This window comes from Parasteatoda tepidariorum, chromosome 5 (assembly GCF_043381705.1).
Source record: "Parasteatoda tepidariorum isolate YZ-2023 chromosome 5, CAS_Ptep_4.0, whole genome shotgun sequence".
Taxonomy (NCBI): Eukaryota; Metazoa; Arthropoda; class Arachnida; order Araneae; family Theridiidae; genus Parasteatoda; species Parasteatoda tepidariorum.
Window position 1 is genome coordinate 90688920 of NC_092208.1, and position 27857 is coordinate 90716776.

At 32.9% G+C, this 27857-nt stretch overlaps 1 protein-coding gene across 1 annotated transcript; it reads right to left on the bottom strand.

Annotated features, from left to right (window-relative positions):
* Positions 1–4401: 4401 nt before the first annotated feature.
* Positions 4402–27262, bottom strand: LOC107452404 (calumenin). Its single transcript, XM_071180777.1, has 4 exons — positions 26361–27262; positions 15837–16317; positions 9593–9846; positions 4402–4896 (listed from the first exon to the last, which is right to left on the bottom strand). The coding sequence occupies exons 2-4, from the start codon at positions 16309–16311 to the stop codon at positions 4591–4593; spliced, it is 1035 nt and encodes a 344-aa protein (XP_071036878.1). The 5' UTR covers positions 16312–16317; positions 26361–27262; the 3' UTR covers positions 4402–4590.
* Positions 27263–27857: the final 595 nt, after the last annotated feature.

Consider the following 27857-nt stretch of genomic DNA (forward strand, 5'->3'; position numbering starts at 1 on the left):
GTTTTTATTTAATGCAATTTGTTGTATTGGCAGTCTAAATAATGCTTGATTGAGAATTTTCTAAAATATATATTTTTTTTATCGACAAGTCACTTAGCCAGTGTTCTGAAAAACTACGCAATTTTTGTAGTTCACTGCAACTTTCTTACAAATGTAGTTAACTGCAACTATATTTTTTAATGTAGTGACTATAAACTACTTCGGAAATGCAGTAACTACTTCGCTACTTTAAGGAGAAAAACTTACGTTAAATATTAAGAAACATTTATTTATGTTTACATGAGCCAGTTTGTTACTCCAAAACATTTTTTTAGATTTTGTTAATTTAACCTTTAACTATTTATGCCTTTCTCGACATTAAGTATATATTTAATTAATTAAGTATATATTTAAATTAGTATATATTTTAACTAATTAAGTATATATTAACGTTGAATGCCACGCTAATTTTACATGGCTTGCCCGTCTGGCCAAAATGATTTTCTCAGTATGGATTGCATTAATTTCTTCAAACCAATTTAGTAACGATATTAATATTAAAAAAATTAAAAGCATTAAAAATTTACACGAATTATGTGTTTCTAATAATCTTGGCTTCGTCGGACACCGGTGACCCCCGTGGCGCTACGAACAAACTCAGTGCCAGTCACCGGTGACCCCCATGGCATTCAACGTGTTAAGAAATGTGAAATTATAAAATACTTGAAATTTTTTTAATTGTTTGATGCTATTTTATTTCCTCTAAGAAATTAAACAGATTGAAAATATGTTCTCTTTCTTTGAAATAAGATCAACGTTTCACGTGCGTACAATCGCATGTAAAAGTGCGACCAAAGTCATTAATTAACCATTTTTCGTAAAGGTTAGTTTAAATATTAATTACGTGAATTCAAATGCGTAATCTATATATATATTTCTCTTACACGGCAGCAAAAAAAAGCCTCAGTTCAACTCCCCGAATGGCAACGCTAGAAAATCGACCAATGATTGCCGCTAAAAATGTCACATGCCAAATCTAGCTGACGTGGCTCAACATGTAGCACTTTTAAAAACTGAAACTGAAATAACCAGAGAGCATCAGCTGCGGCAATCTCATANTTTTAATAATACAAAACAGTCAATGCTAGTGCAAAGTCATTTTAAAATGCTAACAGCAATGCTATTTATTAGGTTTCTTTTTTAAAAAAAAAGTTCTTTTAGTATTATAGTATTAGATCTTGGAGCAAGGGACAATGAATTGTCATGTTTCTTGAGAATCACCCATATATTTTAATTAATTAAGTATATATTAACGTTGAATGCCACGCTAGTTTTACGTGACTTGCTTGTCTGGCCAAAATGATTTTCTCAGTATGGATTGCATTAATTTCTTCAAACCAATTTAGTAACGATATTAATATTAAAAAAATTAAAAGCATTAAAAATTTACACGAATTATGTGTTTCTAATAATCTTGGCTTCGTCGGACACCGGTGACCCCCTTGGCGCTACGAACAAACTCAGTGCCAGTCACCGGTGACCCCCATGGCATTCAACGTGTTTAAGAAATGTGAAATTATAAAATACTTGAAATTTTATTAATTGTTTGATGCTATTTTATTTCCTCTAAGAAATTGAACAGATTGAAAATATGTTCCCTTTCTTTGAAATAAGATCAACGTTTCAAGTGCGTACAATCGCATGTAAAAGTGCGACCAAAGTCATTAATTAACCATTTTTCGTAAAGGTTAGTTTAAATATTAATTACGTGAATTTGAACGCGTAATTCCTGTTAATGCTCATCTGTAACCAAACATTCCATCCATTGACGGACCCTCGAAGATTCGCTTCCATCAAATTCAAAAAATTAGTTGCGTTAGAGCCGTGTTTCTTTACTAAACTAATGTTAAAAGTAGTTTGCCAGGAATCGCTACAAACTGCTGTTTTTGTTTCTGTACTGCACTACACTGCAAACTGTGAAGAAAAAAAGTAGTGACTACAGTAGTTTTACTACTCGTAGGGCGCTACCTCCAACCACTGCACTTCAAAAACAAAAAGCTAAGTAGATAAACGTATAGGTATAACCTATAAAACTGAGAACCTATAAAACTGAAACCTAACCTGAAAAAACTGAAACCTATAAAAAATAAATTAAAAAGATTGAATTTTTGTGCATATCTAGGAAACTGCACGTATCTCACATTTTTTTATCTAAACTTCGAAAGTTTTATTAAAGGAATGCTAACATAAGATTTATTGGTCAATAAAAGATGGTTTTTACATAATAGTACCATTTATTTAATTTGTATAAAATTTATCAATTTTTAAATTTGTTTTGTTCAAATTCCTTATTTTATTGACTAATTTTTACTATAATTCCCCACAAAAAGTTAATTCTCACTTTTAAAAAAAAAAATTTTAAGGGCAAAAACTGAGCAAAAAGGATAACAGTACACAAAATAAAACATGAAATTCCACAATAACTTTTGGACCAATAATCTGAATTTGGTCCAATTTCAAACATCAATAGGCAATATAAGTTATTTAAAGCAGTGCCGTTGCATCACAACAGGACCAGTCCATGTTATTTAAATACTGCAAATGTTTTAGATTTATTTACATATACATATTGATTTCATTTGTTATTAAGAAATAAAATGAATGAATGTTTGCAAAAGCTTGTCCTTGAAAGGTTTTCAAGCATTTGATAAAAAGAATATTTAGAAAGACTGATAGAAATAGAATCAATAAATTCGAGAATCAAACCAGCTACCTCTGTATTATGAAGTGCCTTCTCTGTGTTAAACGTAGTTTTGAGATCTATATGTCTTACAAACGTAACATTTTTCAATTTATCTCAAACTAAAAGGTGAAAGAAAGCGTGCCCACCCTTCTATGCCTATCCACACGCTAATGCTGAAAGTAAGCAAATCGTTGCCCAGAAAAAGAATTTTGCTCAATGCCTTTTCAGACCCGCAGTGAATCAGTGGATAGAGCATTCGCCTCCAAATAAGATGATCCAGGTTCTTATCCCAGAGATGGCTCGACGATTTGAATTCAGCTGCAGGCTCGGTCATCTGTCGGGATAACCGTGGGAGATTTTTCTCTGTGTAACGGGAATGCGGATTAGTTCTAGGAAAAAGTCCTGCACGAAAGCTAGGTTAATTCCAATTCTCGTTCCAAGAGTTCCCTTGTCTTCTGGATTGGGTTCAAAAATTATAAGGCCGCGAAGTTGAACATCGATAGCTGTAATCCCATAAATATGTCAACTGCTCAAAATAGAGTAAAATATGCGCCTTGAGATTTTCGATCGTGAATTGTTGACATACACAGCACAGCAGATCAGGAGAAATTAAAGAAAATTTCAACAGATTTAAATAGACGTACAACTCATATAGGAAAGAAACCACTGATATTGTATAATAAATTATATCTGAGGATGAACCAAAGACATGATCCTCTGCAGAGGGGATAGCTCAACACGTCCTAGAAGTCGGAAGGCCTCAGCACGGATCAATTTAGTAGTCAGATGTGACAAAGTTAACTGCGCAGTAGATGAAAAATAAGAAAGATGTCATCTCGTTCGGAGTACTAAGCTGCGCAGTGGTTGAAAATACGAAATATGTCATTACGTTTGGACTACTAAAGGATATTTATGGTAACCCGTGCTGAGGTCTGCTCTTATCTAGGAGGTGTTGGATAGCTCCTCCGCTTTGGTAGCACGACGACCTGCGCTGGAAATCTAGTTTAACGCGGACGATACCGTGCATCCACGGTCCCTACGCTGACTGATCGCAGCCAGTGATGCTTGACTTCGGGGTTCTATTGATTGATTGTACACAGGGTTTTATTGAGAACAGTGTCTTAACGAATCAGTCCCACTACGGGACAGACGAAAAGCCCTAAAGATAGCCTTCGAACAGCGTGCAAGTAATCGCTTAAAAATGAGGTGAACTTTATAAAACTAAAATTTTTAAATTTGAAACAGGATTTGCTTAGTTTACGTTCGTGAATTGTGGTAGTTTCAACTCTGGCTGGCTTAAGAAATGTTTGACAGTAACTAGATTTATTGTCTTGGCTTTTGAACGTTTATAAGATTTTCATTTTAAGCTTGTTTGTAAAAAAATCGACCCAGTATGTCATTCGGGTAATTGCATCCATAGAAATGAATATTTTCATTAAAATAATCTCCCACAATACGCATTTTAAACTTACAAAGTGAAATTTTTTATATGATTTCCCTTTAGTTCATAACTCTTAATGTTATTTGAGGTAAGCGCAGTATAGCCACTTCTGACTGATGTGCATTTAATTCACTTTGTTTCGATAGTGAAATTGGAGAAGAGTACTGGGGAGAGGAATTTCTCTTCCTGTTTTATAAAATTGTAAACTCGTAAGGTGACAAAAATAAAAACAGGTCTGTTTATAACAAATATAATAAAGTAAACTTTATTTCAGGAAAAAAAAGTTTCAAAATTTTGTACAATGATCAAAAAGTAGTACAAATTTGTAAAAATATTAAAAAAACTCTTGAATATGGAAGATTTTGATCTTAAGCTCTCATGCAACATGCAATGTATATGTACAATAAAAAAAGAACATCCTAGTATCTTAAAACTCATCGTGTTTGGAAGATTCTGTGGGATCTTCCTGCACCCAGTATTCCGGTGGTAGGAGTGTCAGGAAGTACTCATGGTAAGTACCGATCTCATCTCTGCTCAGTTTGGAATCCTGATCCTGGTCAGCAATGGAGATCAACCTCCACGCTTCAGCCTCACTCCGATCATAGGTTGGAACCACCCATTCGCGCATCTCTTTTTCAGACAGATTACCATCTTTATCCTTGTCCAAGAAGTCAGTGAAGTGACCACGTTGAGCTTCTGACCAGCTGGGGTCCTCTTTTTCTTCCCCGGAAACCTTTAAAAAATAAAGTTTATTCTTAAAAAAATGGGCTGAAAGGACACGTATACATAATCTAGCCACTGTGATCCCAAAAAAATTAAATAATCTCCATTAAACAAAGTAAGGAGAATTTTCACGCGATCTAAATGGGAGAGTCATATCGAAGGAAGTTAGTTAGTCTTGATTTTCAAATAGACTTTTAAGTTAGGAAAGTATATGAAACTGAAAACTACATTGAACATAGTTCCAAAAGAGTAAAGAAAATATTTACGACAGTTAAATATGAAAAATTTTAGAGGGAAAATATCGTGGTACATTCCTACACAACCGAGAAGAGGCGAGGAAAGGGAGAAGTCATGGAACCGGTCTTCTCCCCAGATGACGTATTCGAGTGTTGCAATCTTGAATCGTGGTGCCGGATATAAACCAAAAAAAAATAATAAAATAATAATAATAATAAGGCTCATTTGAAGAAACTAAGCTTTCGATTACTTAAAGCTTAGACTAACGTTTTTTTTTTTTTTTAAAGTTTAAATTCTTTTATCTAATGATTATTCTTCCAGGGTTTTTTTTTAAGATCCAAACTCATTTTTTAAATCCAAATAAACTTTTTCTTCAAACAATTTTATAGATTGCCCACTTTTTGATTCGGTCTCTTAACTCTTGTTTTGACTAATAACAAATTATTTTGTTGCGTTAGCTTATAATTCGTGGACACATAACCACTCTTTGTAAATAAATGAAATAAGCGTCAAGATTACGAGATTTTCCCCACTCTCCACGCTTTCTCTCTTTGTTACCATGGTTTCAGCAATTTTTCTCTATTCTGCCTCATCAGTTCACTTCAGTAAGTTTGAATATACTTACATGGAGAAAAGGAAAGATTTGACTGAACTTTGGTAACGGAGAGATGAAAAGTGTGGAGATAGTGGAAATCGCGCAACTTCAAGATGCCTATTCTATTTAAAAAAAAAAAAAAAAAAAAAAANAAAAAAAAAAAAAAAAAAAAAAAAAAAAAAAAAAAAAAAAAAAAAAAAAAAAAACGAGTATAAAAGGGGCCAGTCTCAGAAAAATCGCCAGCAGTGATAATGTCGTCCCCTAAAGGAAAAAGGTCACCTTGTTATCATAGAGCTAATTTGTCTTAGCAATGTTTTCTAATTACTCATTTAAAGTCATTATCAAAATAACATTTAAAATGCTGCAACACAATTCAAAAATTTAAAGACAGATCAGAGCTTTAAAAATTACATTTTTATCAAAAAATTTATATTAGAATAAAATTTGTAATAATAGTTGAAGTCTCGAATTACAATTTTAAAAAAAAAAAGCGATTTGATTTGACCACACTTTTTTCCCTATTGTGCGAGTACGAGTGAAATCTTGTAACCGAAATTACGACCACTTTCCAATTAGCTAGAGCATTCAAATCTATACAGGAGCTTTGTGTTTGATGACCTTACGAGTTTTAATAGTTTTATGATCACTAGAAACAGAATTTATCTTTTATCTCAAGCTACTTTCGAGCCCTATAGTAATGTCAGCTTCTGAATCCTTTGAGGTCCTCAAATTTCGGAGACTTATCTGTCAGTGATAAGGGTATTTTGTTTTACAGTGGAATTCTGGTATTATAGAGATTGCCGATTCACTAAAAAGGGTGCCACGATTCTACTAACATTTCTTTCCAGTATATCTTTTGGAAAAATTGAACGATCCATTAAAAATACCATGTTTTAGAAGTTCGAAAAGAACCTCGCTCTCACTCTTAGAACAATTCAAAAGTCTTGGAACGACAAATTATCTGTAGTCTCAAAATAGCGCAGGCATAAAATGATGGCTGACTCCGTTTCTGCAAGTCCAATCTGCAGTCTCTAATCTAGGACAGATCATGGATGGTGATCACCTTTGCAGAGCTTTAAACAAACGTTCTCTTGTGGACCTCTATTGAAAGGCCAGGACCCTTTTGAAGTCATAGGCTATCGTTGCCTCTATTCTTCTCTATGTTTCCCCCCTCTATGTTTGATTCTTAGTATTTATTGCTGCAGTTTCCTTTGAATCTTGCCATTAGAAATAAAAACAATTAAAAAAATTTCAACCATTTTAAGACAACACAAACGGTTATGTTCTTAAGATAGATTAAAAAGGAGAATTTTTTTTTGTCAAACTAACTGAATTCAAAAATTTGTATTTATAAAAATATGTTACTTTAAGTACATGCTTGTTAGCGCTCCTATTATCAGACAAAAAAATAAAATCTTTTATAATTTTGAAGTAAAATAATTGAAATTTCTGAAACCTTTGATTAAAACTTTAAGTTACCTTAACTATTTTGAAACATAAAATGATTCTGCGAAATAGGTTGAAAATATTTTTCATGGGAATATAATGAAAGCAGTGGCGCGAAGAAACTGGACGGAAAAGTTCCATTCAAAGGGCATTTCTGCTTGACAAATAAGGATGCTGTCATTTTAAACCTGTTTTTATTACAAAATTGAACAATTTTTTTTTAACAGAAAAATATTTGCTTGAAGCAAATATATAATAAATTCATTTAAGAAAAACATAATACTTCATGGAATTAAATTTCTTACCAGCCAAGAATTTTCATTTACAAGGAAATTAGTTTGAATTTAAATATTTGCATAGTTAAAATATACTTTCAATTAAATTTCCTCTCCCTCACCCTCTCTCTCTTCTAGTGATTATGTTACCGTTAAAGTGTGGAAATTTTATTCTACAGATAATATAGCAGATGTGCAGATTAACTATGGTTAAAGTTAAATTTTTTTTCATTTCTCAAGCGACCTAGATAATTTGCACATTATTTACTACCCAGTTAGCAGAGAAGTATCAAATTTACTTCAGAAATACGTATTTCACCTTTAAATTTTACAAAGCATTCGCAAGATTTATTTAACTAACATATCAAATTATAGCAAAAAATGGTTACTCAAAAAATGTAAAATTTTACGTAAACAAATTAGCTTCTACCAAAATTTTAAAACACTTTTTACTAGGTAAAAATGAGTAAGTTATTTTTATAGATTATTTACTACAAAATGTAAGTCGAAACGCCAAATTATAGAAAAAAGTTATCCAAAAAAACAGAAAGTTTGCGTCAATAAATTCTAACCGACATTTATAAAAAGTAAATTTGCTTTGCCAATACGAAAAATACACAGAATCAATTTTACCAAATTTAAATAGTAAATATTCTTTCGTAAAACATACGAAAGCAATCTTACCGAAGAGTACTTTGCAAAATATATTCAGTTAATACTAATTAAAATATACCATAGCTTTTTTTTTTACATAATATCTCATTGGCAATATCATTTCGTCAATATTGCGTAAAATTTACGTATAAGGCGCATTGACTTTACCAGTTTCATAAAAATTTACGTATCATGCTACATTAGTAGGGCGCCTAGTCAGAAAATAGGATCTTTGCTGGAATAGCAAGGTTCTGTAAGCTTAAATTACCTTGTTTATTTTTCGATACCTAAAGAAAAGGAAGTTACAGTGAAAGCACCAGGAAAGCCCACCTCTTTATAGCGATCTCTTCTATATAGAACCACTTTTGGGAGGCACAGAACTTTCTCCATGGACTGTTTTGAAGAAAACCCTTTAGGAGAAATCATCAAAATCTCTCCCAGCGACCATTAAGATTGTGTCCAAAGTTATTCAGAGTGGTCTGTTTTTTAATTATTTTATTTTGCGCACTGTACCTGCCATAACATTTTGAAGTCAGTGGGGGGTAACCCCTAAGAACGGCCAACCTCCATGAACGACCCTTTTAGGGTGGAACAGAATGGAATAATCTCCCGAGGTTTTTCACTATTACAATCCAACAACTCCTCAGTTCATAGAATCAACCACTTTAATAACTATAATGCAAGAGAATCAAACTGTTTAAAATATTATTAAAATTTAGAAAATTGACAATGTCATTTATGTATCTACCCATATATAAAGAACCAAATCAATACAATCAAACAACTAACAAATCAATTGATAGAATGAGAGAAACTTCAAATAGACGGAAACCATTAATGAGCACGTTACCTAAGTGAATTTCGTAAAACACTCGTTTCCACACTTTAACAGAATAATCTTTAGACTTGCTAGGTCATGTGCATATTAATTGATTTAGAGCTCTGATTGATTTACATGCAAGCAGCTCTTAGAATTCAAATTAACGATGCTGCACTGAAGTTATATTTCATTTTATAACCGACGCTTAACAGCAGACCTAATTCCGGGTTGACAACTATCAATGCTCAACTCCGTAGCCTTAAAATTTGGAACCAAACCCATAAGACAAAGGAACTCTTGGATGAAGCGTTGGAACTAACCTTCGTGGTGGACTTTAAGATGAACTAACCCGCATTTGAGTTACATGGAGAGGAAAATCTCCTTCTCTCGACGGCAAGAGAGATTTTAATTCATGATGAATCTACCACTGAGAATATTCTATTCCAGCGCTGGGGTCAGTGCGAACTGGGAGAAGAATTCGTATCCAGTAACCACAGCTGGGAATCGAATCAGATTCACCTCACTAGGAGGCAAATGCTACCACGAGCTTCCCTTGAGCTACCACGACCCTTAATGAAGTTATAGAATTCTTACGCCTGATCCCTCTAAGAAAGAAAAACTTCCATTTCTTATCTCTTTGTATCACTAAAGGGCTATTACTTATGGAATTAGAAGTTACCTTGTTGAGGTGAGTCATGTATTCATCAAGCGATACTTTGTTGTCTTTGTCAGTGTCCATGTCCTCCATGGCTTCCAGAACAGCGACTCCACCTGCTCTCTGGGATTCTTCCGGATGGATGAAATCTCTGAATTCTTCTTTAGACAAACTTCCATCACCGTCAACGTCTGCGTTCTTCCAACGCCTCTCTGCGCGGCGCATCGTTGCCTTCACCTCTTCCAGCTCGGGAGTAAGATTCTCACTTCCTGATAACACTGAAACAAAGAAAAAAATTTTATTTATTTTATTTTAGAGCCGACCCAATCTTTGGGTTTACGACTACTGATGTTCAACTACGCAACCTTGTAATTTCGAACCCAATCTGGAAGACAANCGGATGGATGAAATCTCTGAATTCTTCTTTAGACAAACTTCCATCACCGTCAACGTCTGCGTTCTTCCAACGCCTCTCTGCGCGGCGCATCGTTGCCTTCACCTCTTCCAGCTCGGGAGTAAGATTCTCACTTCCTGATAACACTGAAACCAAGAAAAAAATTTTATTTATTTTATTTTAGAGCCGACCCAATCTTTGGGTTTACGACTACTGATGTTCAACTACGTAGCCTTGTAATTTCGAACCCAATCCAGAAGACAAGGGGACTTCTGGATCAAGTATTGGGAGAAATTTGCCTTTGCGGGTGAAACTTTTCCTCGAATGGCTGAGCTAAGAGAAAAATGAGCTTTGATAAACTTATATTAAACCATGAATCTGCCAGTGCTGAAAAAATTACTACAAAATATCAAAGAGTAGTGGTTGCTCAGGAAATAGAGAGTTTGCCTCCCAAAGAAGTGAACCGAATTCGAATCCCAGCCATGGCAAGTATATTCGAATTCTGCACCAGTCTTCCACCGACAGCAGTGTTGACGCAAAATATACTCAGTCGTAAATGGATCACGGGTTAGAATCTCCTTGCCGTCGGGCTAACCGTGGGATATTTTCGTGGTTCTCTCCATTTAACGAAAATGCGGGTTAGCTCCATCAAAAAGTCCTCCACGATGGCAAATACTTGATCATTGATTTTCCAATACTTGATCCAAAAGCTCCCTTGTCTTGTAATACTCCTAGGTTCAAAATTACAAGGTTACGGAATTTAACATTAGTAACAGTAAACCTAAAATTTGGTCAGCTGTTCAATGACTGTTATAAAAATAAAATAGAAAATATCAAACTTCAAACAACTTATTGCAGAATTACTTTCCTATTACAATAATCTTGCCGTAATTTGTTCGGTGTTTTGAAAAAAATTCAGCGTTTTAAAATTTATTGCTTATTCTAGAAATAGCAAATTTAAAAACTATGTCATATGTCGTGAAACAAAGTAAATAACAAAATGAACGACAGAGTTTTTATAGCGCGTCAAGTAAGATATTAATCCACTTCTAGTGTTAGAGATAATTACCCTTGATTCGATGGCATAAAAGTATACGAAGATACATAAAAGTATACGAAGAAAATACGAAGATTCTCTTGTGAAAAACATTTCACAAGAGAATCTTCGTACTTTGCCTACTATTTAACGACTTCACATATTTAGACTTCCAAAAAACAATAAAAAAAGAAACATTTTTGCGTAACTTTAAAAAAAAAAAAATCTGAATTTTTTTTAAAAAGGTTTTTTTTTCTTCTTTCACTTAAGTGCAGGAACTACTAAAACTATTACCAATTTTATATCTTCGAATCCATGTTGGCATTACATATTGCTCCCATCAGAAAATCTACTTCCTTAAATTGTCCTTAGAGGCAATTTTGTCCTCAATTTTTATATTTTGGACTTCTAACCCTGTATATCATCCTCTTTAAGTGACCGGTACTAATTAGCTCTAACAAATTCTTCAAACCTATTTAAATACTTCCAATTTCCAAATTTAAATTTCAGTTTCAGAAAAAAATTTAAAGTATTGAAACGTGCTTTTTTTTATATAGAAGAGGGGGAAAAAAGATGCTTGCTCAGGTTGTTCCATTTTATGCTTTAAAAATAGCTTTTAATTGGTAAAGTTACGACAAAATTAATGTCTCCAAGCATTAAAGTGGGTGAGTAAACACGCATTGGATTGTTGGAAGAAAAAAAAATCGTACATACAGGTTCTGAAATATAAAAACAAGACTCCTAAAATCGATATACAAATTCTTAATGAGGAAGAAATATAGAACTTATTTCCGTCAGATGACAATAAAGACGGGGAATTTAGAAAGTTAAGAGAAATCTCAGTGTCAACAACCCCTCTGTCTGGCATAACATAGATCAATGGCTTTTATTGGAAACTCGGTCAAGGGGCCGGAATTGGAAAGACCGGATTAATACTCTGAAAGCGGAATCCCCACGAGAATTTAAAGTACAAACCATTCGTTCTACCCCGTTTTCTAGAATCGACCTACTAAAGGAAAACAATAAATTTAAAATATGAATTTTAAAAGGTTGAATTTTAAATTCTAATTAATTTAGGTCAACACTGAAACTGTTCTGATTTGTCTGGTTGTTCTTTGTCCGTGTGTATGCAAGGAAAAAAATGATTTGTTTTTAAACCGCAAACCGTTTTACATGACCGAGAAAGTGTTAAGCAACCCTTCTCATACAATTAAGAGTTTTTCGAAGATCTTTCACCAAGAAAAAGGATTAAATAAAATTAAAAAAAATCAGTTTGAGTCCCTTACACTTTAGAAAAAGCTAAAATTTCAACTATATACACCATCTTACCGTTAAGAATTTTCCGAAATTTCAAACAGACAAATTACTGTTTTAAAAGTTGTTTTGTTTTATAACCGTCGTTAAACAGTCAACCCAATTTTGAGTTGTTCTTTTGGGACTACCAATTAGGACTACAATAAATTGAACTGCTAAATAATAAATTACTTCGTAGCCGTTGAACCTAAACCAGAAGAAAAGGGAACTCCTGCATCAAATATTGGGAGAAATGAGTCTTTATGGAGGCCTTTTCGAGGCAATTAACCCGCATTTGGGTTATATGGTGAAGAAAACCACGAAAACATCTCACGGTTATCCTGACAGCAAGGGGACTAGCCCATGATTTGTCTGTCACTGAGGATATTTTACGTCAGCACAGTGGTCGTTGAGAGTCTGGGACGGAATACATATAGACCAGTCATTGCTGGGATTCGTACCCGGATCACCTCATTTGAAGGAGAGTGCTCTATTCCCTGAGCCACCACGACCCTTTAAAGGTCGTCGATTATGCGAGAATTATCCCCCTACATAAAAATTTTCAAAAAAATCAATGAATAGTACTCATTTCCTCACATTTTTTATGAGACCACATAAATTTTTGGCAGCATTTTTCTTTGTTTCATTTCCCTGCAGCTTCCTGTTGATCAATCTTAAAGCGTGGATGGATTAGAACAATATAAGTCAACTAATCTTTGTCAGCAAAATGGCGTAAAATTTGTTGAAATATAATTCTTTCTAGTCTATTTCGCTTACTTAACTTAGCTATTTACTCGTGTATTTTATAGTAACCGTGATATTTTTTTGTTTTATGTACCTGGCAACGATGCATAAGTTTATGTTCTACATTGCTTCGTGCCTGTCTTTGTGTAAATGCGAGTATATAGTGGAAGAATTGAAATCTTTGTGAACGAATATAGAACGTGTTACTTAAGAGAATTGATACTTGACGGGCTTCGCTTTCTCGAAACAGAATGGAAAGAACAGTTGCTAATGTAAGCAAATGCCGCGTATCAACAACCCATCAGGATCAAGATCTACGTCACTTGCAGATATCCCATTAAGCTTTTAGTTAAGAATAAAAAGAAAATCCTTTACAGAAAAGAAAAATCTGAAGGATGAAACTCGTACACGAACTTTTCATTTCGAGACTCGCAAAAGAAGTGCTGGAAAGAAAATATGCTCGACGCAACATTTTAATACTACGCTGCCCAAAAGGATCACCTTCACTGGTCAAGCGTACTATGTAAAGCAAATATACATTCTTTCGATAAAATTTAATCTACAGAATGGACTGCGTCACATTACGTGCACAGAAAAACGTATGTAAAAAGAAAAAAAAGTAAATAAATAAAAGATTGCTATAGACCTATAGTTCGGTTATTCAGGGTTCTAACATGCCATGTCATTTTATACAACTCTCTCCAAACTTTCACTTTTGCAATTTCAGTTAAAGTTCTTTGTGTCCAGTTAATCTAAGTGACTTTGCGATCGTGTCTTAGGAAGTTCCACGAGTTTTTTTAATCCCGATCTTTTCAATACATTCATTATAACCACTCGAGAGTTTCGAATTGTGCAAATAATAATCACTTTTGGCTTTGCTTTATTTGTGTTCATATTATAGCACTATTTTCTAAGTACTCTCTTTCTTTAAATACTCTCTTTCTCTGGGTACTACTATGTTATGCATCTTTTCTCTAAGTACGTATATCTAAGTTAAACTCGAAACTAAGTTTCAATTCACACTCATTTTTCTAATAGTTTTTTTTAACAATAATTGCTGTGATTTTTCACGGAATTTCGAAAATCTTAATATGTTTAAATCAGGCATTACAACAACTTGTGATTTTCGAATCGCGGATTTTACTCAACACTTTTAACGTGCTTTATTTGTGCAGATTTCATAGTCACTCCAAGTTTTTTTCCGAAATTTTTTTTTAAAAGTTAAAACTAGATATTTCCACATTCTCTTTAAAATATTTTTAATACATTATTATTAGAACACGCGAAATTCGAAAGTGGATTCCTTAAAGTACTCTTTTTGAACTTTGTTTCTTATTTTTTGTAGCTTAAAAAACAGTTTTCAGATTTAACATTCATAAAATCTCTTATAATTCATTTAATATAAATGTCCTAAAGCTGAAGAAAATATACTGAACTGAATGTTGAATTATATTTAAAATAATGCGATAGTCTTATTTTAATTTTAGACCTCATACATTTTTTTTAATTAAAATATAATTTGCATTTGTGTTGCTCAATAGAATATTCATCTATTTTTCTTTACTTTCATTTAAGAACATTATTTTTACTTAGTTTTAAAATAATCTTCTATATTACGTGATGTAATGAAGAAAAAATTATTCCACTTTTAACTTTCACTTTATTCCACTTTTCAAATAAATGTGGTAAGTGCATATAAGGTTCCAATTTAGTACTTTTCTAAGTTCCTAATTAATTTAATTTAAAAATAATTTAATTTAAAAATAATTTAAAATAATTTAATTTAAAAATAATTTAAATTAAAATAAAACGAATGATTATAAAATAACCGAATGTATCTTCATAGTGTTTATTTCATATTAAAATTTTAAAAAATTAGAGTCTAAGATAGGGTGCACCTTAGTACGTCACTGCTCACGGAGTCTTCCGAATTAGTTTGATGTTTGTTTTGTTAAAAGTTAAATTGAAAGAGTTCACTATATTGTAAACACTGCAAGTATAATATTGATGACACCCTGTTTCAAGCTTGGGCATAAAAATAATTAGAGTGTATTTACCCAGATTTTCAACCCCTAGCGTCACCTGCGCTTAGCTTTATAAGTTCATGCAGCCATACCTAGCGACACGTGGCTACATTAACTCTCGTTATAAGTTCTCGTTGAAACGTATCGAAACTATACAAAATTCCAGATTATACACCGAAGAGCCATTACATTATGACCACCCTCCATCTATAACAATGGGCTCGTCCAGGTTTTCATGGTTTCTCGCCCAGGAACAATGTTTTCATGGGGCACATTAGGACACATAATCCTCATAGAACAATCCCTGACATCTGTAAGCTACTTGAACATAATTACAGACCAGGTTCACCCATTCATGGCAACAGTTTTTCCTGCGGGGATGGTGCTTAAAAACAGGATATACGCCGTGTCATAAGGGTCGAATCGTCATGGATTGGTTAGAGGAACATTTCAATGACTTTCAAGTCACGTCTTGGCCCCCAAATTCACCCGACCTTAATCCAATAGAGCATTTGTGGTCCTACTTGGAAAACAAAATTCGTGCTGCCACGCTATCCCCTCGCAATTTGAGGGAATTGCAGGACTAGTTGGTGAGCGCTTGGTACCAGATACCTCAGACTACCTATCAGCACCATGTGGAATGAAGGCCACGGCGGGTGCTAGCAGTTTTGAGGGCTAAAGGTGGTCCTACATGTTATTAGCAGGGTGGCCATAATGTAATGGCTCTTCAGTGTATATTACAAGAAATTAACAATAACTTTAAAAGTATATCCATACCTTCATCTGGATAAGTGTAGTTCAGATACCTTTCCCAGGTCACGACACGCTTTTGTTCTGGGTAGTACCCTTCCCAGGACAAAACCTCTTCAGTTTCTGGACTGTAGTACGCCCACTGCCTGTTTACGTTATCCTGTATGACCTTCTCTTGGAGGACGCGCAACCAATCCTTCAACTCATCAGCAGTGGCAAAACCATCCTTATCTTTGTCGACATTCTCATCCACAACCTTCAACAGAAGCAACTTTACTTCTTCAGAGTTGAGCTGTCTGTACTCTTCAGCAGAAGATGATGAGGACGAAGAGGAGGAATCAAGGTGCTGTGATTGCGAGGTACTGCCGCTGTCTTTGTTGTAATTTGACCCGTGAGGTACGGGCTGAGACTTTGGCTTGTCACGAAAGGACTGTCGGACATCTGCTTTTTCTTCTGCTGCCCAGGCAACGGCCAGTAGGGTACATAAGATTGAAAGCTTCATGATGACCTGCAACAAAATGAAAAAACTCCGTTCAATTCATTTCAATGCTCTCATCAAAAAACTCTAAACTGAGAAAAAAAAATCTGCAGAATTGCACTTTAAGATCATAATACTCACACATGTGACTTATGACGTCAGCGCCAGAGCAAAATGTTGTGTTAAAGTTGAGCTAAGTTTCCCCTCACAACTTATGTTAATTGATATGAAGTTAATAAATAATATTAATGATTAAATAGAGAGCGTATTTCGTATCAAATTTGTTGAAATATAATTCTTTCTCGTCTAAGTCTTTTACTTAATTTAGATTTATTTGTTTATTGCAATCATGATATATTTTTGTTTTGTGTACCTGGCAACTTCGATGGGTAATTAGTTCATGTTCTACGTGGCTTCATGCCTATCCTTGTGTTAAGAAATATGTTATGAAAGAATTGAAATCTGTATGAAAGAATCTTTGTGTAAGAATATAGAATGCGTCATTTGGGATAATTGATACTCGACAAGATTGGCTTATTCGAAATAGAATGGAAAGAGCAGTTGCAAACGTAAACACATGCCCCGTTTCAACAACCGATCAGGATCGACACATCCACACTACGTCACTTGCAGGTATCCCAAACTAGGCATTGAACAACCTAGATACAACACAAATTCCTTATCTATGGTACATGAAGCACTTTTCCTGTATCTAGGTCACCTGTAGGGGTTTGGTAGCAGTCTAAGCTACACGCTCAATTAGGAACGAGGGTCAATCTAAACTTGAGAAGTGCAGATTATCTTCAAACGCTTCAGCCAAAACAGAACTAAATACAGTGAATTCGCGATAACTCGAATCTGATAGGACTGACGAAAAACTTCGACATATCGGAAGTTCGACATATCGGAAGTTCGACTTACCGTTAGTTTCGGTTTTGGACTTTCAAAATATTGTCGGATTATTTAATTAATGCTTATTAATTACAAATCTTCTAAATGCTTACAATATTTAAGATCATTTTTCTGACAAGCCATTTACGATAAGACTGTTTGAAGCACTTTATGATACCCTGGTCCATCGGCTGCAACTTTGCTGTTGTGTTTGGCGGGAGAAACTGCAAGTTTACTGCTTTCAAATTAGGTAGATCACTATGCGCTGTGCATTTATCCATAAAGAGTATCACTTTTCTTTTTTTAGCGAAGAATTTCCGATCCAATTTTCTTACATAGTCTTCAAATAAAACTGATGTCATCCAAAACTTTTTGTTAGACTTGTAATCCAAAGGATACGTTTTTACATTCTTGAAACATCGGGGATTTCGGTATTTTCCGATAACAAGTAAGGGCAATTTCTCTGTCCCAGACGCATTTCCTCCAACTAGGACAGTCAAACGTTCCTTGCTCATTTTACCCCCTGAGCAGTTTTCATCCTTAAACATCATAGTCTTATTTGGAAGACATTTAAAAAATAAACCCATTTCATCAATATTGAAAACGTCATTTTAACTGTATCCTTGAAGTAAATTTGGTAACGTTTCATTTAACCACTGTTCACATACTTCAAGAGGGACAGCTTTGGCTTCGCCATGAAGAGTGCGAAAGACATTGTGTGTGTTGCAAAGGAAGGAACAAGATATCAGCTCCTAGGTTTTTTTCTTGCTTCAACAGATCAAAAAAAAAATCGAGTTAAAGGGAGTAAAATTCGAGTAATCGAGAATAATTAACATGAAATTGAAGAGAAAAGGGTCGGGACCTCATAAAAAAATCGAGTTATAATAATATTCGAGTTATCGTACTTCGAGTTATAGCGAATTGACTGTATCTTCAAACTTTTGGTGAACTGGGAAACTTCCCGAACACTTGAATTTAAACAATCTCCTTTAAAGCCTATTTACAAATATATTTTCAAAATTGGGTTACAATTACAATAAAAATGCGGCTGTCAGAAGGTATGCACAATGTTTAAAATATATAAATTTGTTTTTGTAAACTATTGCTTATTTATTTCCAAACTTAATGTATATAAATGGAATAATGTCAGTGGAAAAAAGGTCTTGTTTGAATTCACTATGCAATATTACAGGGCCTCATAGAAAACGTAAGTTTTAAAAAAGTTTCAAAATGATACATTTTTCCATTTATTTTTTTTTTTAAATTTCTTTCTCTCTTAAATATAAACGACAAATATTCAAAAAGAACAAAAACTTTAAAAACAAATTTTTATTTCAAAAAGGAGAAAAAATAGATACTGATTTCAATTTTTTTCCACCAAAATTAACTTCTATGGATAGTATTTTTAATAGTGATAATTTATTATCAAAGATCGAAAAAAATTATTCAAAATTGAGTTTGAAGTGAGAGCCGATTGTCAAAACAATAAATGAGCCCAACTCATTTGAAATTCAATATTATACATGCATAACGCAAACCTAATATCTAAATATTTTTAATTATAGAATTAAATATTTCGTTTTGACAGTATATACAGGTGTAGATTAATATCGATGTCCGCAATTTCCCTTTTATTGAAACGGTTCCGTGCCAGCGTAAAGAGTATTTAAAAATGATTTTGAAGGGCTTAAAAAAAAAAATTCACTATTTACAAATTTTTTGGTCTTAAAAATAAACTCACAATTTTCCTTTTCAAATTTAGTCAAGAGTCTTTTTCGCTAAATTTTAGCCTTCTATTGCAATTTTTTACATATAAAATCAGAAATCTTTCAAAAAATTAGTTTATAAAAATAAGCTTATGGAAATAAAGATTTCGAAGATACTCGAAACAAAATGAGAATCAAATATAACTCCAAACAGCAAACGATAAAGAAATTTTCTTAATGGAAACAAATCAAACGATATTAATTTTAATGAATTTTACCCCCAGATGATAAATGAAAATTTTACCTTTCGCAGGACGCCGACACGTCGATGAAGATGTCGAAGTAAAACTTAGCTAGAAGCAATCGAAGCTTTTAAACGAGAGCAATCTCCGAGCAACGGAGCGTTTAGGAGGGCTCTAGAACATTTTACTGACAAAAGTGTGCCACACGTAAGGGGAGTCTTGATGTGGAACGACCACGGAAGAGAAAAGCATCCGGATCCCTCTTTCGAAGGGGGGAGGGGAATAATGTGTATTTTTCTTGAAGATTGATAGTGCAGCAAAACAAAGAGCGCAACTAGAAATGGTGTCACGGTGCAGCCTTCAAAAAATAAGTTTTAAAGGCAGCTTCAATGATTCGAATATTTTCACTTTCGGTTTTTTTTATTTTTATATAGCATTTCATTTCTTGATAAGAAATTAAAAGAATTCATAAGTGAAATTTTCAATAATATATATATATACTAAGGACACTAAGTGCTGAAGTATCAAAAATTTCAAAAATAGTTTATTTTTCATTTAAGGGCACATAATCGAAATTTAAAAAAAATAGAGCATAGTTTGATGCTGGGAAAATTTCGAATCGATTGATACATAGTGCGCTGTGAGTTCAATTAATCTGAAAAATAAATAAGTTTAAAAATAAATGTAATTTGATTTTCTTAATTTACTGCTTTTTCATAACAAAAATTCTAACTCTTAAGGTACATTTGTTTCAGTTGGATATTAGTTCAGTTAATTTGGCAGAGTTAAATTTTCAGAAGATTTGACTCGAAAAAAGTGAAATATAATTGAAGGACATTAGGCGTTAGTCCAACTAAATAAAACAAATTTTTTAATTAGCAATGATCATCCTTCGTCCATGTACTTTTTTTAGGTGGGGGTCCCGTTACCAGATATCGTTTAAAATGCAAATTTAATATTTTCTGAACTAGACCTGTGATAAATATGTTATTTATTTTACAACACACAATTCTTAGGCATTCATTCTGTCATAAATTAATATTTAAATTTAAAAAAATTGAAAAATTAACTATTTTTATGACTTTGTACAAAACATGAATTTATAATAAGTTATAAAAAAAAGCTGTGTATCTAATTATAAATTTTTAGTTCGCCCACTTACAGCGTGAAACTGCCTGTGGGGATCTAATTCAGCGGTTCCCAAAAGGTGTTCCGTGGACTCTAAGGGTTCCATGGAAGATTCGCAGGGGTTCTGATAGTTTTTTTTTAATCCATCAGTGATTATTTTTGAAACTTGTAATTATATCTAACGAATAATTATTTATTAAATGAATGTTTCTGTTATCTTGCTGAAAAAAAAATTAAGTAAAATGCCAGCGAAAGGAAAATAGGTAATTAAGGAAAATCATATGTATTTAATATAAATTATATAGGGGAACATAAATTATAAAAAATTGCATTCGCATTTCCCATCTAATTCTTTAATTCCAAATTAAATAACTCAATTGAACAATATACAGAAAACATAAATACATTTTTTTCTTTTAATGAAATCCACAAAATTCCGGTTTTTTTTTTCCATGCATTTTAATTTTCCTATAAATTAATATTTACATTTATAGGAAGAAACAAAAATTCAAAACGCGACTAGATGCCACTCTTGACCTCAGAATCCAATATGTCTGATGAAACGTAATTTCATGACTTTATGAAATGAATTCAGTATGAATATTAACGAAGAGGAAGGCCGGTCAAAAGATGGTTTGACGAGGTGGAAAAAGACCTTAAGACTCTTAAAAGTCCGAAACTGGAAACAAAAAGCTAGAAATTGGAGGAAAATTGTTAGTGTGGCCATGGTCCAACATGGACTGTAATGCCAGGGAGTTAGTTATGAATATTAACGATGATTATGGATACTGTAGGGCTATTACTAAAACTATGAAAAAACTTCATTTCTTCCATTTTATTTTCTGAGCGTCGCTGAGCAGTCGACCCAATTTTGGGTTTACGAATACCTTGTAATTTTATAGCCTTGTAATTTTGAACCCAATTCAGAAAAAAGGGAACTCTTAGATCGAGTTTCGAGAGAAATTTGCCTTCGTGGATGACTTTTAGATGGAACTAACCCGCATTTGCGTTACGTGGAGAGAAGAGAACCACGAAAACCTCCCACTGTTAGCCTGATGGCAAAAGGACTAACCCATGATCCGTCTACCACTGAGGATATTTCAGGTGAGTGCTGTGGTCGGTGCAAATCGGATGCGGATTCGTATCGACCCAACATAACTGGGATTCGAACCCGGTTCATCTCATAGGAAGGCGAACGCTCCGTTCCTTAAGTATTTTCAAAATAGTAATCTCTCTTTGCTTAAAAAGCTCACAATTTCTAAGGAAGTTTATTTTTGAAGCCAGGGTTCCCCAAAAGAAAATTGATCCTTTAGATTTCCGTAGCAGAAAGAAAGTTGAGTACTGCTGATCTAAGTCATTCAAAAGCGTAAGGAATTATCAAAAATGCAGCTTCTACGATATGTAAACGATGCAAACCACCTCAAATTCTAAATATCACTTGCTATCAACCATAATCAGCAAAAGTTGTGAATTAACTAGGGATCCCAGAGTCTCACATATGGATGTACATTTCTTTCCATCAACTCCATAACACCGTGAATAACCGAAAGAAAGAGGAGAATGTCTATCTTTATCGGTGAATGTCAACAATCAAAGTCGCTTTGGTGAATGTCCGATTGATGCGACTTTTTCATGGAAGCATAGGAGAGGGTTTGTTATTTGCTTATTTTGCTGACAGAGGGAATATAGTCCCCAAAAAAAATATGCTTCAGTAATATTTGAACTGCCCTTTACAAATGCGGCGATTTTTCTCTCTAACGAAACACCATATAGATCAGCGGTTCCCCATTTTTTTTTTTCTGCTATGGAACCCTAAATGATCAACATTCTTTCAACGGAACCCCGAATTTATAACCAAAATATCTAAAGACAATTGTAAGCTTATGAACCTATAAATAACTGCTTTATTTCGAAAATAGATATATATAGAATGGCATTTTTCGTAGTTTTTATCATTAATAATCTTAAGTTTTATAGTCGAAAGTTAAATTCACAGTCATGGAGCTGAATTTAGTCTTGTTATAAACTTGATTTTGTATATAAACATAAGCTTAAAATGAATGAAATAAGCAGAATTGTTTTCGCTGAAATGAAAACTAAAAAGAGCTGTTATAAACGTTGAAAATCGCCCTTAAATAAACATTTCTTTATCAACAATCTGTTTACTAACTTATTTTGGTTGAAAAAGCGCGAAAAGAAGTATTGAAGCAATATTTTATAAATGCATGTCCTTTTCATAATTTATTCAATATATTGTTATTTGAAAAATTGTGTTTTTTTTTCCTAAAAAAATGAATTTTTTCATTGGCATTTTACTTTAAATAATATTGTAAAGGCAACAAGTAAATAACGGATTATTGATTGTATCTAAATATAATTGCAGATTTCAAAAATGTTGAGAAAAAAAAGTTCTAAATCTCATAATCTGTTTACCTCATCCACGGTTCCGCGGAACACTATTTGAGAACTTCTGCTTTAGACATTCATTTCTACTAGATTCTAAATAGATAAAAAAAGGAACAAAAAAATGATGCCTAAAAATGTATACATTCTATTAATTAAAGCCATACAATAAAACTAAAAATTTTAACATTAACCGCATTTCAAATAAAGATTTTTGACTAGCTGTACATAAGTTGTTTTTTTATAATTATAAGCAGCAACTTTTGAAGGAGTGAAAAAAAAAGACAATTGAAATACTACCAAATCATTCAATAACAACAATAATTTCAGTTGTTTTAAATGCTGATAAGATTAGGATACATGGGGAAAAATAAATGAGCTGATCATCAAAAATTGAATCCTACTGAATTGATCTTTTAAACGATTTTGGAAATTTAAATGACGGTCATAACTGTTTTCCCAAATACTGAATCATTCTACAATAGCAATAGTACAACAGCAATAATTTCAGTTGTTCAGCAGCAAAAGATTCAATCTTAAGAAAAAGTTTTATAACAAATACGGGTGTAGTACCTTATCGCTTACAGTCAAAAGAGCTGAGCTTCGAGTGACCTTACCAGTTTAACGGCAAAATTGAAACCCGAACAGGGGATCAGCATTATTATTCTACCGTGGGCGATGTTTCATTGGTATTTTCAGAGTTCACATTTTGAATTTGGGTCACAGTCTACCAAAGTTTACAAAAAAAAAAACTAATACCAAGGGTAACTATATCCATTATTTCATCTAGTTAGTAACTAATCCTCATTATTCAAGAAGTTTTCTTAAAGGTTAAAATCTTATCAAGGACTCAAATTTTAAAGGGAAAAAGATATTGATATAATCTAGAGTTTTTTACTACAAATACTTTTGTCCGCCCGAGTTCCGAGCTTTAAATAGTTTCAGAAAACTCTTTACTTAAATATAAAGCTTAACATATGCTTACTAAATAAACAACTAGCTAAAGAAAATTATAAGATTTAAAATTTTAACAAATTTCAATTAAACTTTTTAAATTATTTCTTTAAATAATGATTTTTTACGCACAGTAGAATATTTTTATTTCTTTATCACCCGTGTGGTGACCAGATGTGAGAGAATAGTCCCAATGCAGCTCACGCATGTCGTAAAAGGCGACTAAAATGGGTACCCAGTGTCTGGGGGTATAACCGGGCACCCTGCCTCTGGGGATTATATCAGGTCCTCCAGGTTGGGGATTGGGCATAGGGTTGACACCTCTATCCTGTAAAAATTTCTTGTTACGAAATCCTTCGAAGAAAAATCCCGGATGACTTCATAGAAACGATTTGGAAAACGAAATTTGGATAGAGTTGGAAGCTGGAATTAATGAAAAAAATTGGAGATCAAAGATAAATCCGAAGTCGTCATGGAGAAATCTTCAGAGGAAGGCATTGGCTCACATTGGGCTGTCTAGCCAACTATGATGATGATGTATTTCTTCATATATTGGTACTACGAAACAAAATCCACAAGGCTCAATTGGATGTATATTTATATGCCATAAAACAGTTCAAAAGGATACTCTATTCGAATTTCTCCCTTCTCATTTTTCACATTGTAATCTAATTTAAAACTTCGACCAAACCTAATTAAATGTTTTAAAGGATAAATTTATTCCAAATGTATGTTTGGTTTGGAAAATATTATATATTTAACCAGCTCTGTACAAATAATGGTAGGTTTAAAATACTACAGACATGTATAGTTGAAATAAAAATTCATGTTTTCTATTTTAACTTCACAACAAAAAAATTTAAAATTACATAAAATTGTCTATAAATTTCTAATTTGAAGCTCACGTAACATTAGTTGTTCTGTCTAAACGATTCGGGCATCTTTTCCTGTTGTGTAAAATTGGATTTTGACAGATATTTCGAGTGGTTTCAATGTGTAATAAAAAATAAATTGTAACAATCAAAATGTACTGACTGATTAATGAATTCAAATATTTTTACTTTGAAATAATTAGATTAATCATTCTAAAGGATTAACTTCAGCGTTTATTTTTAACTTCTATCTATTTTGAACTATAACATTACCATTTATTTCTAAACTGGTAATTAAGTAATTTCACATTTTCACTCACAACCGAATTGCTAAATGGAAGAGATCTAGTTTAGTATATGAGCTTAAGTATGATTTAACAGACTAAGTTTATAAGCAGCTATATATCAGACATTTTACCTTAATCCCAAAATCAACAGATACTACCAACAAGTCTAAATATTATTATAAAACTGCTCATTTTAAGCATTTCTTTTTGAAACTTCAGACCTTTTTTGAAAACCTATTGTCGCTTAAAAATACTGTCAATTGAATTTACAATCTAAAATGCCCTATTTCAATCTTTCTTTTTTCTGTATCAAAATAAACGTTTTGTTAAATACAATTTTCCAAAAAGTCATAATTATAGTACGTGCTATTTGTAAACTCGTGGCAAAGACAACGAACAGATTGCAAAAGAACAGATTTTTAAAAACTAGTGTTTCAAACGCTATTCAAATTCATTATAATTCAAAATGAACGTCAATACAAATAAAGTACCCATCATACGAACGAAATACCAATCGATAAATAGATCTTTTATTCTAAATATATATGTGTTAAGAAAATTACTTTTGAGTAGTAATTAGTAATAATTAATAGCACTTCAGTTTCAAATTAAAGTGCTACTAATGAATATATCAAAGTGGCCAATTCATTTGGATAAAAAGAATATGTGGTTAAAATAATGGTGCATCATAAAATACTTACAATTTTGTGAATAAATAAAAAAAAATCAAACACAAAAAACTCAATTTTTAATTTTTATTATTTAGAGCAGAGATATTTCATCGGTGTCAACTTTAGAATGCAAAAAATTCCATTCCAATTAGGTAAAGCATGAACGAAGTTCTTACTTCTTAAAACTAAATACTCATTATAAATTTCCTTCGTTTTTCTATAGTATTTCAAAAATAAAATTAATCATTAGACTTCTGACCATAAAAAATTACAAAAATAAAATTTGCCATTAGACTATTCAATGCTCATCTAAAAAGAATTCATAAATTTAAAGTAAGAAAAATATATTTTGTCGATGAAGTCTATCGTAAAACAATTGCGATTTTTCCTTAAAACATGCTAAAAACTAAATTAAAGTTGAACAACCAAATTTTACTCCTAAGTTGACATTTTCATTTCTTGCATTAAACTGTACCTTAGTATTCTTTCAAGACAGATTTTTTACAAGTTTTAGAAACTTTCCTCTAGATAGTAGTACAATATACTGAAATCATAATATGTACCATAAATGCTCATCTGAGCAATTTTGAAATGTAGCTAATCATTTTACAAACTCAAGCCATTCAATTTTCTGGATAAAAGACTTTTTTTTAAAATTAATTTAGGAAAATAGATCGAATTTGTTTTCATAATCATATCTGCTTCATTTCCTTCCAATTAAGGAGGAAAAATAAAATCTTTATAGTCTCTCTATTAAGATTTAAGAAGTCGATAGGAAGAAAAAAAAATCACGATATATATATTTTCATAATAGCGGAACTTATTAAAATGAGAGCTAATGAGACTAATGGCTGATTGACTTGGAGTTAAACAGAGCGCAAAAAATGATTAGGGAAAAAGAAGATGAGTAAAAACTTACCGCCCGCTGACGAGGTAAACACCCCACACTGATTGCGTAACAAACGTCTGGTAAAGAACACACCTGGAATTAAAACTAGCCGGACCTGATCTGAAGAATTGCTATATAAAGAGCAGGTTTTCGCCAAATGACTCGCCAACCGTTAAAAAAAAAACTGTTACGTGCACTGATGCAATATTAAGTGAAACACGGCCCAGTTTTCTGTTTCTTTTCTGTTACTTGAGGCACGAAAAGGTGAAAGGGGTATCTTCGATTAAGATACTATTTATAGCTATCAATTTTTCTTTCGTTTGTGTTGCACTAGTTTTTTAAAGAATCGGGGGTGGGGGTGCAGTACGGGGGGAGTTGAATTCTCTAAAAAGTTTCGTTTTGAAATCAAACAGACTAATCTTTTCTCCGTTCAAAGTTTGCAAATATATGAATAGTTAAAAAAAAATATTTAATATTTATGTTTTTTCCTTTATACTTGCAAATAGATTTTTAGTAGTAAAAATAGGCACGTTGGCCAGTTTGGAGTACTGTTTATTCCAAGTTTGAGATTTTAAAGCGGAGCTGTAGACCTAACATCTTTAACAGAATACTATAAAATAAATAGTTTAAAAATTCAAGTTCGCGTTAGTTTTTAAGCTGGTTGTACACATTTCTCAGCCTTTCTAAGCCTTTGATATGATTAAAACTACGGGTTTTCTGGTTAAAATTAAAACTTTTATTTAGCCTTAGGCACTGAATAATTATTTCAAATAGAGGATGTATTCTTTCTCTGTTCAATTCTATGATTTTGACCCAGACTCAGAGGACGCGTTTTTTATTTTTAAAAAAATATATAACTTTTATTTTATCACTGGCCGATCCACATGAAGGACGCTTTCCTATTTGACCTCGTTCATTAGAGACCTACTCAGAAGTCTAGGGAACGTCCTTTTTGGAAGATTTTTTCACACACATTAGCGTTCCATAGATGGGAAAACCTCCAAAAGTTATTCCCAGATTTTCTAATTCATGATGCATCTGGTATTACTTTCGGTGTGTCTGCCGATCAAAATCAACCAAGCCTGATTCACCTGAACAATGTTATTTAAGTTGTTACAAATATTTTACCCTAGAAACAGTATTTAAGAGCTTAAAAATATTTAAAATCTCTAACTTCTGGTTAATGTGTGAACACAGAGTGACATTAGCCGCCGAGTAAAATATTAAATGCATTGGTCGCATATATAGTATAAACGACGTTCAATAGGCAACCCAATTCTGAGTTGACGTCTATCAAAATTTAACTTCATAGCCTTGTCATTTTGAACCCAACCCAGAAGAAAAGGTAATTCTTGGATCAAACATTGGGCAAACTAACCTTCGCGGAGGACTTTTTGATGAAACTAACCCGCATTTGAGATACACAAGGAGAAAAACAACGAAAACCTCTCACGATTAGCACGACGGCAAGGGGATTCTAACCCATGATTCATCAACCACTGAGGATATTTTACGTCAGCACTGTGG

Bases quoted from the DNA above. Each gene is read 5' to 3' on its own strand.
- LOC107452404 (XM_071180777.1), bottom strand. From the start codon at position 16,311: ATGAAGCTTTCAATCTTATGTACCCTACTGGCCGTTGCCTGGGCAGCA. The intron at 9,847-15,836 runs GTATGGATATAC...TCTTTGTTTCAG, and splicing joins CTACACTTATCCAGATGAAG to TGTTATCAGGAAGTGAGAAT. The intron at 4,897-9,592 runs GTAACTTCTAAT...TATTTTTTAAAG, and splicing joins ACATGACTCACCTCAACAAG to GTTTCCGGGGAAGAAAAAGA.